At 44.5% G+C, this 14,998-nt stretch overlaps 1 protein-coding gene across 1 annotated transcript in view; it reads left to right on the plus strand.

The window, feature by feature from the left end:
• Window positions 1–13,922, plus strand: part of EFNB2 (ephrin B2) — a 43,730-nt gene extending 29,808 nt beyond the window's left edge. The window contains exons 3-5 of the mRNA XM_045772895.2: window positions 7,870–7,962; window positions 8,695–8,808; window positions 10,217–13,922. Of these exons, the coding sequence (XP_045628851.1) occupies window positions 7,870–7,962; window positions 8,695–8,808; window positions 10,217–10,605 (596 nt within the window). The 3' untranslated portion in view covers window positions 10,606–13,922. The remainder of the gene's footprint in view (window positions 1–7,869; window positions 7,963–8,694; window positions 8,809–10,216) is intronic.
• Window positions 13,923–14,998: the final 1,076 nt, after the last annotated feature.

Raw genomic sequence — 14,998 nt, forward strand, 5'->3', positions numbered from 1 at the left:
CGGATGGGTGGGTGGATGGATGGGTGGACGAAGGGATGGGTGGGTGGATGGATGGATGGACGGACGGATGGATGGGCGGATGGGCAGGCAGCACTTTCTGGCATGAGCATAATTGATGACATTACAGGGGGAACCAGGCTGTGTGTTACTAACAGGAGTTCTGCTTTGAAAATGGCTTTTTCATTAGTGAAGTAGCCAGTTTCATTGTACCTGATGTTCCACCAGGAGATGAAGGTATTCTTTTATTGAAGCAAACATGTGGAAAATTGCTCTGGATTCCTAGAGTATAGAACGTGTCCCCTGAATGGAATAAGGTTCATGTGTAGGGCACATTCAGACAGGGCACTTTATTGCGGTTACCACTGGTCTCTGGATGGTCCAAGCAAATAACATCACGTCCATCTAAACTCTTCTGCCATGGAGAGTGGCGCATTTTCTCCTCTGCAGTGTTATATGCGAAACTGTCAGCAAACATTAATTCAGTCACTAGTGAAGTCTTACCACCCAGAGATGAACTCTGCCTCAGATGGATATTTTCCACTTCAGTGCTGCAGACGCCCAATTACTGGGCCATTAATATCATTGTATGCGATTAGTGACAGTAGAATGAGCAAAAAGTTGTGGGATGGGCGCCCTCCCCACCATGAACTTTTTACTCTGACCCTTTGCTATCTAGACATTTCCATATCTCTGCGCAGATATTTTAATGATCAAGACTGTTAGAAAGCTGGGAGTGGGCAGTGGATGGTGTGCTAGAAATAATTCACTCGAACACATGCTTCTTCAGGTTCAGACTGTTTCCATGAGATATTATCACAGTCTCTTAACTGGGAAGTCTCAGTTTTACAAATCTGAATGCTTACGTAAGGCTAATATAGACAATAGGGAATAACATTTTATCTTTAGAACTCTTACATCATTCTTGCCGTGATTTTTTTTTTTTTTTTAACATGAGTTCGGTCATTGTATCGAAGTGGTCATCTGGCCACCTATTTTTAAAACATAATTCCTTTTAGTAGATTTTGGCCCATACTAAGGTTGACTCTCATGCAGAAAGGTAATTGTTCTTTTATTGTTGACTATCGCATGGTCAGGATGTTAATTTTTTTTTTTTTTAGTTGCCGTGACAATAAGATAAATTCCCTTAAAGCATACTAGATGAAAACTTTTTTTTAAATGAGATCTTATTGATTTTTTTTTTTACCTAATGAAAGATTCACCTGCATAAATCATCCTAACTTTTATCCATAAAATCTTAGAAAGGGATGTTTTCCCTCAACAGAATTCCTTAGAAATCAAGGCACTAAGGCGTTGCAAGCAATATTTTCAGTGGAAATCGAGTAAACCACTCCATAATCAATCTCATGTGGTTAGCGGGCCTCTAGTGAAAGAAAAGAGGGACTGGTCATTTATTACTAGGACTGTTTGATCTTTCTCAGAAAAATGTCACTGCGCTGCTGGAGCCTGGAGGGTAGGTCTTTCGTTGACATATAGCCCGTGTGCGCATGCGCACGCACACGGTCACTGCGTTTCCCCGCCTCCTTTTCAGTCTGGATGTCTGACTCTTCAGGACTGTGTTATCTAAAGGTAGCTATGGCTCTTAGCATCTTTAATGATTGTCACGAACTGGATCTTTGTATACAGTTCTTGATGGTGAAAAGATTTCATGAGTAAGCAGGGATAGGATTTTGTATGCTCTGGATGTGGTGACTGTTGTTGCTCTTCTCCCAGGAGGTTGGCCTCCCTTGATATTGGGCCAAGTCTCCTGGGATCTGTGACATAGGAGATACAATGAATACAATGGTAGTTCTACATAGTATCCTGTTGGCTCCCTCTCCTTCCCCCTGAACTACTGTAAGGTGGCAACGTAATAGAAGTCATTAGATCTTTTAGTAAATGCACAGACAGTTGACTGAACTGTTTGAAGGTTGTTACACCTCCTGTTATTTCTGAGCTGTCGATAGATATCCTGTCATTGTTCGTGATGAACCTTTGAAACTGAGGAAATGAAATTACGCTGTTTTATTCAAGAGCACCCGTTTGTATGTGATACCTGGTATCTTTACTCACATTTTAATGCTAGAATGCAACAGGGAAGGCCTAAATTGTGACTCCATTTTTAAATTCTTTTCTCCAAATCGTTCTGTCTAGCAGAGAAACTAATTAATTGTGCTGTGTAGAAGTCACTGGGGCTAAGTTATTAATTCTTAATGCATGATTTACTGCTTTAAAATTTCAAAACACAACCATAGTGATGTGGTTCTAATTCAAGTGATTATTCTTATCATACTGGGACAGTGTTTCCTTGGGTGAGAAACACACACATCCTACCTCACCAGCCCCCTATACAGTGTTTAGACTGTGACCTATCCCCACACACTAAACTCAGTTTGTCAGATGCCAGCGAGCACTAGCTCGTCAAGTAGAGACTAAAACAAAACAAAAACAAAACCTTTTTGTGCATCTATATTTGACTTTGAAAATATCTTCCTTTGTATTTTTCCTTTTTCAAATTGAGGCCATTTTAAGAAGCATTTATATGGCAAAGGTAAGGCAAATTTGGTTATTATGGGACAAAATGCCATGTGCTTTGAAATAATGCTGAATTTTTTTTGAACATCCTGCCGAACAAAAATAACGAGGCCCTTGGAAACTCACGATGACACATCCCTCGTCTCTCACACTGTAAATCCACAAAGAAAAACACATAAAAAGAAGTTAGAAGAAGTGAATTTTTCCGCCTTTGGCACATCATACAGCTGTTTCTGTCTCAGAAGTTTTTATTAATTACAGAAAAAGGCGTTTATTTTTGGCATTCTGTGAACGTTATCATCTCCATGTTTGGGATCTTTCTCCTCAGTCAGTATGTGAAAGGATACTCCTGACCCTCGAGGCATTCAACTCTGCACTGAGATCTGGAGATTGAGTCCCTGTTTCCATAGTACACATTGTGAATCTGAATTAATTTCAGGGGGTTAAGTAGATAGATCTTAGTTTCCTGGGTTGTATGTTCACAGTAACTGATTACATTTTCATCAGGCTCCTTGTTTTCCAATTTACCGATCTCATTCCACCTTTTTTTTTTTCCTTTAGACACTCAGAGAGTTGCTTGCCCCGGTGGAAGGCGGTAACCTATTTTGTGTGCCATGTTTATTCGAATCTCACTTTCCATGTGTCTCACTTGATTCTGCTGTTTTTAGTTCCTTGGTTTGTCAGGTGACAGGCTTCTGGTTCTTCTGAGTCTGTGTTGAACTTAAGGAGAGAGACCGATGTGTAGGAAGACTGGCCTGAAGAAATCAAAATTAGGAGGGTCAGCATATCATAACGTGGTGGAAGAGAAAAGTACAGGGAAGATGATACTGATAGAGAATTGTCATAAAATGCTATTTGTTTCATAGTCAAGTAAGAGCAAATATGTCTATGTAGCGTTATATAAATTATGGTTTTTATTCTTATCAGACAACTGAACTCTGTGGCTTTACTGACCCTATATGCTTATACCTGTCTCTCTTTGGTCGACTGCTTTAATGAAGTAGATAAAAATATTTGCTTTTGAGTGTCTGTCAATCACCCTTGCCACCTGCCCCCTCTCCCCTGCCTCATCCCAACAAGCTACACTTTAAAACAGTTTGAAATACCCTCCGGAGTAGGAGTGTGTTTTTCATTCTCTCCAGCATAACCAAGAATTTTCCTTCATAGCTTCATAGTGAAGCTATATATTATCCTGGAGAATTTTTTTGTGCTGCTCTCATTCCTGACCTCTTTGTGAATGAGGCCCATATATCCGCACAAACCCAGCAGCGAATTCTCCATCTGATTAGCACAGTGTTCCCAATGTGATAGACTGAAAACAGCCCGCATCCAAAGCTGCTGCATAGCCCCCTGGGGTGCGGGGCAGTAGCAATCAGACGAAGCCGTGTGAAAATGCACAATGACTTCCTCTCCGTGGGCACAGTCTAGAAAACACAGTCAGAAAAGATTCTTGCCCTTTTAGTCCATTTTATTCACTGGTTCTCTTTTCCCTACTCCGGTAACCAGCGTAGGATTGCCCGTGAGTCAGAACTGCAGCTAAGTTTAAGTCCGTGTGCAAATTCACGGGAAACCACAGATGTTGGCTGGTGCAATTTTCAGATGTGAAGAACTCTTAGGCAGTGTGAACTCAGGGTACTTTTTTGCTGAGCAATGATCTCCACCCACTGAAAATCAGGCCCCAGGGGAGCAATCTAGTGATTTCAGTATACTTACGACATGCAATTAGATCCCCGAAGCAGAAGCTTTTAAAAGCAGGCCGTAAAATGCCCATGTATCTTTATTAAACCTGTTTTCTAACTGGATGGATAAACTTTTCTAGTAATTTTTAATTTTATAAAGTCTGGTTTTTTTCTCTAGGCCAAGGGAAAAAAAATGTCTGGGCACTAAAAGCTTAGGTATAACAGTGTTATTTTTTCTGTCTCTAAATGATTAAATGCAATTTCATCCATTTAGTAATACTATAATTGTGGCGGCATTAGCTAATGCCGGTAGAGAGACACAAAGAAAAACTAAGTATAATGAGGTAACAATTTATTTTTACTCTTTCTCTAAGTTAAAAATTCCTAATACATTCAAATCAACAATAAAAATATTGCAACATTGTCTCCTGAAATGGAAGTCGATTTTTATCCCCAAGCATTAGCAATTTCTTGTTGTTTTTCAAAGTCAGTTGCTAAGCCTGTTTTTAAAGCTTCTTGGTGACTGGGTGTTATGGCAGATATCAGAATATTAATCTTGTGGCTTTATTTCAAAGCTCACTGCCATAAGGAGGTGCAGTCAGGACAGGACACTTGTCAGGGTCCTTGCTCAAGGCAGGGGCAGGGGGACCTCAACAATGACAACCACACTCCCTACACTCCCTGATGAGGAGGTATGGTAGGAAGAGTGAGGTTAATTTTCATTATGGCATCAAAAATAAGTTCAAGTGCCTCCGAATTATTTTAGACTTGCTCTGAAGTTTGCTTTCTGAAGTTTCAGTTGGTTGCTGACATCTGAAAACCAGGTTTTCTGTGACCGCTCAAGTCATTTCTAACAGAGGGCAGGCAAAAAATCTTTTCCTGGCCGAACATCTTGCCGTATTATATAGTTTATACCCTTCTTAAACAACCAGGAATTGGGGATGCCGTGGTAACATTAGTAATGAATTTTGCAATATCTTCCAGTAACCTTTGCTGCTCCCAAGTTGAGTTAAAGGGGAATGAAGCAGAGTCTGGAATGCACATCACAGCATTCTGTCTCCTGGCCCCCCCTCCCCCCACCCCCCTCCCAACCAGCAGCGGCCTCTGGTGTCCAAGATCCCCAAGAACCCCAAGCAAAGGCACAAGCTTCCATTTCCCTCTGTGCAACTCAGGGCCTGAAGGCTCCCGTCCCCCCCCCCCCCCCAAGGAATGAAAACGTTTCAACTGTTCATTCTCCTGCTGCACAATTTTCCTCCTCCCATCTTAGAGTCTGCGGATGCTAAATTATAGATGGCAATTTAATTTGAATACTTTGAGTTCTTTACATTGGGGGGTTATTTGGACAACATTTGGGGTAAACCAGAAGGAGCTCTGTATGAAAGCATTGATATTCAGAAAGGGCGTTGACCACAAATTAAAATCAAAAGAAAAAAAATCACCCAAATGACACCCATCTCTGTGCTTGCTTCCAAACTGACAAAGCAGCAGCAGTCAGCACTGTTGAATTCTGTTCCGAGGTGAGGCTTCTTTACCTTGTCTTACCCGTTCTGGTACTCACTCCTTTATTTTTTTCCTCTTAGATCTGAGTCTTTGACCTTATTACCTCAAGGTTAAGACAAACAAACCTCTGTACCCTCCCCCTCTTCTGTGCACGACCCTTCAGATCTTATTTTTAACGTATTTGTTGAGCTGTTAGCCAGAAAAAGTTAGTCATTTAAGTGTGCATTTGGGCATGTGGGCACATTTCTGTGCATATGACTTAGAAAACATGGAGATTCCATTTGAATTAAGTAAACTTTTGAAGCCAACGGCCAAATGAAGACCTCAGCTTTTTGCGTTTTTCTACATGAGAACATATCCTAATTTTTGAGAAAGATCAACTGAGAAAACTTTAAATAACTAAGTGAAGATTATAGCACTGTTCTGTAATGGCCCCAAAATGGTGCCTCATTATAGATACCCACGCTGTTTTAGGCCTTTAGGGAGAAAGGACACTTCGAAATTTAGGAACCTGTCTAGAGGAGGGAGAAGGGAAAGCAGATGGAGAAATGGAGAGGAAAAGAAGATATTTTTTATTAGATTCACAAAGGCATACAAAGTTTGTAGGTATTTGTTTTAACTCCTCTGCCAGATATTTTCTCAACAGTCTACAAGAAGATCCTGTCTTACTTTTTACCCCCCAAAATTATCGTGGCAACGTTGCCCATTTTCCCAGGAGAAACTCAGGTCAGCATCAGCGGAGGAGTGGGGTATGGTTGTAAGATTGTAAACTTTAAGGAAACACTCAGATAAGCAAAGAGATATTTATACACACAAGAAGCACCTATTGTTTTTATTGAAGACAGTGAAAGTAAAAGTTGGTAACTCAAGAACACAAAGACAAGTAAGTGCCTTATTTTGCAACTGATATAATTATCTGTAGCGTGCATATTTCTATGCGTGCATGTCTTTGAGTTTATTTTTACCAGAAATACTGTCCCTGTTTCTGTGCCTTGAAAAGTCCAGTGTTAGTAGACAAGCCTTTGATAATCCAAGTAGAGAATGACTTACGGTGCAGAAATGTATATGAAACACTTCTGTTCCTTGCCCCTTGAACTTTGGAGGAATGAAAATGTCTAGCACTCTCCACCTTCCTTTCTCTTCTGGAACTTGACCTGTAACTTAAATCCTCTTCCTCAGCAAAGTACCTGGCAGCCTCTCTTTGCACACCCTTAGTTACAATGCTATTCAGAGGACACACCATCCTAAGGAGACAGAACAGCAGTGTGTTTCGGCAGAGTAGAGCATAGGCTGTTTTTTTAAAAGTACTGAAAATGGTCAAATGCTCCATCATTCCTCCTCTTCCTCCCTCTTAAAGTGGGAAGCGAACCAAGCTGGTGAACAAGAGGCCAGTGGCTGCGGGACGTCCTCCCCACATACCCCAGGGTTGTTGCCACGGGGCCCTGCCAGAGCAGAGGACATGTGTGGGTCCCCTCTGTCGGTCAAGTTGTCCTCTAGCAGGTAGCTTGGTTGAAGGGTCGCCTGAGGTCCATCTTGGTAACACTTGCTATTTCTGGTCCAGTACAAAAAGCTGGAGAGAAACTTCAGAATTTGAAGACCTGAATCTTAGCCGGCTTCTTCATCTCGAATAAGGCTGGGGAAAGAAGGAAAGGGGGTGTGGGAGTCTCCTCTTCTAGTGTTTACTGAACTTGGATGCTTGGCAAACAGGGAGCATCAAGCTAATTGTTCTTGAAGCAGGAAATCTGTGCTCGAGGAAGCAGGTGTTGTGGGATGATTACCATGTTTTAAAGTGACTGTATTAACTCTTGCTCTTTTGACTTTGACCCTGAAATAGTCAGTAAGCTTTTTGGAAGATGCTGTCCCTTTTACGTATGGACTGTTACTAAATTGGTTGGTTCTGAAGGAAGGAGAGAGCACTTAAGTAAACTTGAAACCAGATCGCACATGTGCACCAGTGTTGACAGTCGCCATTTTTCTTTCTTTTCTTTCTTTTTTTATGTTTGGCTTTCAGCATTCCATACTTTCAGAAAACTTGTGACTAAGAGTGAATTCTTATTTTTCAAATTGTTTTCAGACATTTCATGTTCATGTAAACTTGGCTTATTGATTTCCTGATTTTTCTTTATTTTTTTGTTTTGTCCATTTTATTTTTAATCAGCTACATCAAATGGGTCTTTGGAGGGCCTGGATAACCAGGAGGGAGGGGTGTGCCAGACAAGAGCCATGAAGATCCTCATGAAAGTTGGACAAGGTAAAGACCATCTGCTGCTTCACGAAGCCACTGTAATCTGGTCCAGCCCCCAGCGAGTGCAGTGCCAGTGCTGTTAACGCCCGCCTTCACTCCCTCGTAGCTTAGTTTTGAAAGAAACCTTTCTCTGTACCTTGAGCCACTGACAGATTGCCTCAAGTCAATGTGACACACTTCTGTTATTGGAGATTCCTCTAAAAGTTAAGGTCAGCCAGGTCCGATGTCCATTGCCATATAATGTATATACATATATATATATGCTCTTTTTTCTTAAAAGCAAAACACCTCTTTGATTCAAAAATTAAGATATCCAAAGTGAAAACTAAGTTTCTGCCATTTTGCCCATTTCTGCCTCTTGATTACAGAAGACTTTATTTCACTGAGCCTTTTCACATACAGATAACCTATTGCGCAGAATTATTCTTCTAATTAGACATCGGTATAGTAGTCAATCAACTTGCTCGTTTAAATTGAAATGTCATCTGCAGTGCTCTGCCTGCCAAATGCAAGAATCCCTATAGTTTGCACAGATGGCCTCACAATCTAAACCTCTGAAATAACTAGTATAACCGTTTTGTTTTAAAAGGAAAATGATATTCTTGTATGTCACAGTACTTTGCATAAAGAATCTTACGTTCATTGCTATTTATGCCTCTGAGATATACATCCAGAAGCTCCTAGGGCTAGATCTCAGTAGACGCCTGGGCTGTAAGTAATCTATTCTTTCTCATGTAGATGCAAGTTCCGCTGGGTCAACCAGGCACAATGATCCAACACGACGCCCAGAACTCGAAGCCGGTACAAATGGAAGAAGTTCAACAACAAGTCCCTTTGTCAAACCAAATCCAGGTATAGCAGCATGAGCGTGTGCGGATAGGTCCGTGTGTCCCGGGCACCTCAGGCCCCAAGAAGTAGAACGGAGTCCCAGCACGTGGATATCAGTGGGGTTAACCTGTAGTTCCCGGAGCCGGTAATCTTTGCTCTCAGTTAGTTGTTATTAATTACTCAATCAGAATGAAATAACTCATTCCCACGGAAGGTTCACATTCAGAAGAGTAGAATTCATCAGATGTAGGTGCCAATTTTGAGCACCACTCATTCAGACCAGAGTTATTTTTATTGGTGACACTTAATCATGCCTGTTGCAACACTAGCTTAGAGCCGATGTTAATGTATATATAATTAATGTTCTAATCCCTCATCTAATTATATCTAATCCACAAAGAGCCCGATTGATCCACTTGAACATTTTAGGTGGCAGCATCTTGAAATATTGCATAATGCCGTTTTTCAGGTGGTTATACCGCTGAAATTCTTTTTTCACATTTTCGGTGTAAAATAAAATACCAAACAGATCCCTGGCCACAGTCTAGAATACCAGAGAAAGTTGGCTGTCATTTAACTTCATTTTCTTAACCGTCCTTGAACAGATAGCTATGTATTTGTTTCCACGCTAATGAAATTTTTATGTGGTGGCTGCTGGGCAGACGTCAGCAGTTTTGTATCCGGGATCCGTGCGCCTGGTTGGTAGTCGTGAATTTAGCATCTGCAGCGATATCCCCCCTCTTTCCAAGCGTCAAGGAGGGAAGTTGTTATTTCTAACTTTCAATGACAAGATGTGTCAAATTCTTGTGACAAACTGATAAATGGATAATATAATGATGCCAGGCAATTTTTTCGTGCTTAACATTTGGGTTGGCAGCCTGTTCAGTGTGAGAGTTTCTGCCGCCTTCCAAATATATTTTAGGTGTAAATCAAATAATACAAATGAGTTACGAGTTGAACGTTTTCCCGGGCCCCAGCAGTCCCTGGGCGTTCTGGGCCGCGGGGCTAGTAGGCAGGGCTCGTCTTCAGAACGCAGGCGGTTTGAGATTCCCATGAAGCCAGCGCCCCCGGAGGAAAGCAGAGGGGCAGGGCGCGCGCAGGCAGGAGTCACTGGCCAGGAGAAGGGGCTGCTTCCTGCGCGTGTCCCCGCTGCGGCCGCGGGCCGGTTCCAAGGCGTAGGCAAGCTCCCGGGTGGCCGTCACAGCCCGTCCCCCGCCGTGGATGGACTGTGGCGCGTGTGGCTGGGAGCAGCCGGCAAGGCCGACCCGGGGTCGCCTGCCCTGACGTCCAAGCTTCGGCCACTGGGGCGGGGCTCTGAGGCGAGGGGCGGAGTCTGGCGGCCACCTGTACGTTTGGTGAGGCTTCGCTCCCTGCCAGCCGCGCTCCGGCCCGGCAGTAACCCGTCTGCTCCTTGTCTCTCCCCGCCTGTCAGGTTCTAGCACAGACGGCAGCAGCGCCGGACATTCCGGGAACAATATCCTCGGTTCCGAAGTGGCCTTATTCGCAGGGATTGCTTCAGGATGCATCATCTTCATCGTCATCATCATCACGCTGGTGGTCCTCCTGCTCAAGTACCGGCGGAGGCACAGGAAGCACTCGCCGCAGCACACGGCCACGCTGTCGCTCAGCACGCTGGCCACCCCCAAGCGCGGCGGCAACAACAACGGCTCGGAGCCCAGTGACATTATCATCCCGCTGCGGACTGCGGACAGTGTGTTCTGCCCCCACTACGAGAAGGTCAGCGGGGACTACGGGCACCCGGTGTACATAGTCCAGGAGATGCCTCCCCAGAGCCCGGCGAACATTTACTACAAGGTCTGAGACTCGGCGGTGCCTTGGCTTTCCCGGAGGAAACGTCCTGTCCCGCTGCCGCCCGAGGAGGGTTTGATGAGCCCCTGTGCCTCGACTGGACTGGAGCACAGCGGGGGAGAGGGAACGCCACTTCTCGGAAGAGCCCTGTTGCGTTGGACAGCTTACCTAGTCTGTAGCGCCCCGGCCGCGGTGGAGACAGACGCTCGGCGGCCGCCGGCGCAGAGGGTGCCGGCTGGGACCGCGGCGCTCGCCTCCCACCCCTCCACCTCGAAGCCATGCGCTGCCGTCACTCAGGCCTGCGGGGAGCCGAGGGAGACGGAGCGCTGGGGGGCCCGGGCGAGCCGTGAGCCTCCCGGGCGGGTGTCCCAGGCCCCTGCGCCGGGAAATGCCGTCCTCTTTGCCTCGGGCGTCCCTCCCGAGGAGCATCCGGACTTGACACACAGACCTCGGGCTGGGGGAGGCTCGCAGGAGGTCCAGCTTCCAGTCCTCACCGTGGCACCCCCCCTCCCGATCTCCGGGGCTCTGCCGTGCTTCCCCGGAGAGCCCCTCTCCCTCCACACTCTGCATCCCTGCTGGAACGCTCACGTTTGGGGTCTCCTGCTCCACGCACCTGCAACCACAGCTACAGCGGAATGGGTAATTCACTTCTAGAAATTGTGTTTGCTAATAAGGAGCCTTGCAGCCAGACGCCAGGCTGGGCTGTCAGCCGTGGAAGACTAGGAGTTCTGGAAGGGGGCGGGCCAGGGAAAAGGGCTGTCTGCAAATGCAGTTAAACGCGCTGCCTCCGAAGCGGAGTGGGGTGGGGGAGAACCCACTTAGGTAGCACAGCACTTTGGTTTGGCTGAGATTTTAAGAGGCAAGTAGGAGACACAACCCCACACGCAGTGGAGGAGGGTGCCTTTGAAGGAATCCGCTCTGATCACATGGCAGTGTGCAGGAAAACCAGAGTCCCTCTTTGCGGGGGAGAACAAAGGGGCATTGTTGGGAGAGGAGCAGGCCGGGAGGGAAGGAGCAGTGGGCCGCTGATGACAGATTTGGGCAGGACTGTTGTGGTACTGGCAATAAGATGTACGGCTTCGAAGCTGTAGGAGAGTCGCTCTGCTTTGGATGATGCTTAAAGCAGACTCAGCTGCTATACTGATCACATTTTATTAAACACAGGGAAAGCATTTAGGAGAGTAGCAGAGAGCCAAATCTGACCTAGAAGTTGAAAAGCCAAAGGTCAAACAGGCTGTAATTCCATCATCATTGATGTTATTGAGGAATTCTCTTATATAAAAGGTAGGTCAGATTCCCCGTCATCCCCCCCCCCCAGTCCCTTCCCCTCAGCCCTCCCCCATGGAGCCTCCCGACACTTCGGTTTTTGGTGGTGCTGACCTGTCCGGCTGCGCCTGCCGAGGAGGGGGGAGGTACTGAGCGAGGCCACCTCATGGCTGCTCCGTGTCTAGGTGAAGCACACGGCGAACCTCTTCGAGTCCTTAAGCTGGAAATCAATGATGATGTCGAGGGGGAGAAGGAAGATAGCACGTATTTATAATAGGTCTATAGAACACAAGGGGTAGAAAGTGAAAGATTTTTACTAATATATATTTTAAGATTGCACACAAATCACACCAGAGGATGTGAAATTCACTCGTGGCAATTGCGTGGTCCCAATGCTCAGTGCTTAAAAAAGAAAAATTGGACAGCTACTTCTGGGAAAAACAACATCACTCCCCAAATACCAATAACGAGAGTAAATACAAAAATAACCCAGTCCTCTGAAGGCATCTCACGGAACCTAGACTAGGAAATGCAAGCCCCAAACACCAGGAAATGGACGTGACCGCACCATATATTGAACAGTGGCAAGATGTCCGGGCATTTCTTCTCTGTGTCGTGTTTCCCCTTGCCTTATGGCTCAAGTGTTCGCTGAAACCCACCGGGTCACGTGGAGGGGCTGCGGCATCAAGTTCAGCTCCAGCCCCCTCCGCCTTCCACCCTCCCCCTTCCCGTGCCCTCCCTTCTGGGAAACAAAACGAGTAAACAGAAAACCTACTTTTTATGTGCTATGCAAAATAGACATCTTTAACATAGTCCCGTTACCATGGTAACACTTTGCTTTCTGAATTGGGAGAAAAAAAATGTAGCAACAGCATTTTAAGGTTCTCAAACCTCCAGTGAATACCTGCAAAAATGAGTTGTCACAGAAATTATTCCTTCTCTATTTCCTGAACCTGAAAATGATGTTGGTCCAAAGTGCGTGTGTGTATGTGTGAGTGGGTGAGTGGTATACATGTGTACATATATGTATAATATATATCTACAATATATATTATATATATCTATATCATAGTTCTGTGGAGGGTTGCCATGGCGACCAGCCACAGTACATATGTGATTCTTTCCATCACCCTACCCTCTCCTTTATGTGCATCCATACAAGATTTTCTTGTAAGCCATCAAAAATTAACCTTTAGGATGGGGGAGAGGGGCAAGAAGGGGAAAAATGGGAAATAGTCTGATTTTAATGAAATCAAATGTGTGTCTCATCGGTTGGCTACATTTTGGTTATACGCTAAACTGTGAAATCAGATGAATTGATGAAGAGTTACCTGCAACCAATTGAAAAGTGTTCTGTGCGTCTGTTTTGTGTCTGGTGCAGAAGATGACAATCTACCAACTGTCCCTTTATTTGAAGTTGGTTCAGCTTTGGAAAAGTTACTGTAAATGCCTTGCTTGTATTATCATCCCTAGTCACCTGACTTTGGAATTTGCACCATAATGTTTAAGTGAAGATGCTGTAAATAGGTTCAGATTTTACTGTATATGGATTTGGGGTGTTACAGTAGCCTTATTCACCTTTTTAATAAAAATACACATGAAAACAAGACAGAAATGGCTTTTCTTACCCAGATTGTGTACATAGAGCAATGTTGGTTTTTTATAAAGTCTAAGCAAGATGTTTTGTATAAAATCTGAATTTTGCAATGTATTTAGCTACAGCTTGTTAAACGGCAGTGTCATTCCCCCCTTTGCACTGTAATGAGGAAAAAATGGTATAAAAGGTTGCCAAATTGCTGCATATTTGTGCCGTAATTATGTACCATGGATATTTATTTAAAATTTCGTTGTCCAATTTGTAAGTAACACAGTATTATGCTTGAGTTATAAATATTTTTTTTCTTTCTTCGTTTTATTTTAATAGCCTGTCCTAGGTTTTCAGTCTGCTTTACTTCCACATTGCAGTCAGCCCCCAGAAACGAAACCCGTGAGGTCACATTCCACGTCTGTTTCAAACTGAATTTGTTCTTAAAAAAATAAAATATTTTTTTCCTATGGAAAAAGCGCCTTCAAAGTCTTTTCCTTTCCCTCTTTTTTTCTTTTCTTTTTTCTTTCTTTTTCGCTTGTTATTTTAATTTGCTTTTCTACTCCGTTTTCTCTAGAATTGCAGTTATCCAGGGCCTTCTGCCCGTGGGCATTTGCCATTTTTCAAATCAGGACGTGCACGTACTACGATTATTTCGCAAAGCTCCACGAGCCCATTGGTTTCCCCATAAAACTCGAACTCGCATTTCACAAATAATATTTTATCGTAAGGCTTCAAGTCCTAAGCATCCTGACCAGAAAACGTCTCTGGTTTCACCTGGATTACACCATCTGAGCCCTGACCTCATTCGGTTAAGAGAGGAAAAGGAGGGAGATGGACTTCTGTTATCTCAACACTTAAATCCAGGTTGATCTAGTTTCCATTCAAGCAGAGCAGTTTGCCATAGGCAGCTTCGTTGCTCTTCATGGAATAATCCCAGGAGGAAGGAAAAAAGTCCAATGTTCTCTGTAAAACCTTAACACTGATGAAATCATGTTTTGCAGTAACCAGATCGAAGCAAGCAAGAGGCCAGCGGTGACTTGAACCACATCTTCAATGCTGGTCTTCTGGGGGGACGGTGCCCGGGCGCCCGGAGGGTGGGGAGTGACTTCCCCCTGCCCTTGCTGAGACTGATCAGACTTCCTACCATGGGGGGGAGATCTTCCTCACCTGCAGGTACTGAGAGTAGAGCCGCAGTCGAGACAGAGGCAGAAACAGCTCTTGGTTACTAAAAAATGCTCCCATCTCTGGTTATATTACCTCGGGCTAATCCTTACCTGACTTAGGAGGAGGTACTTAAGGTATGGAGGGGGATGAGAAAGGCCCCCAACCCAGGAGCCAGATACTCCAGGCGAGACTGACACATCCCAGATCACAGCCCCAGCCAAATGAAGAATTGGTAGGTTTCAACCCTCCCCCCACCCCCCGCAGGAGGTTGCCTTGCCCTGATTTTAGAAGCAGGGATCTCTGCAGCATCTTCCTGGTGTACTTGTCCTAAAGAAATGTTTGTGGACTAAATGCTTTCCTTCCAAAAAAAAAAAAAAAAAATTCTCT

The sequence above is a fragment of the Ursus americanus genome, chromosome 10 (assembly GCF_024610735.1).
Source record: "Ursus americanus isolate L20-20 chromosome 10, mUrsAme1.1.p, whole genome shotgun sequence".
In the NCBI taxonomy this organism is placed as follows: Eukaryota; Metazoa; Chordata; class Mammalia; order Carnivora; family Ursidae; genus Ursus; species Ursus americanus.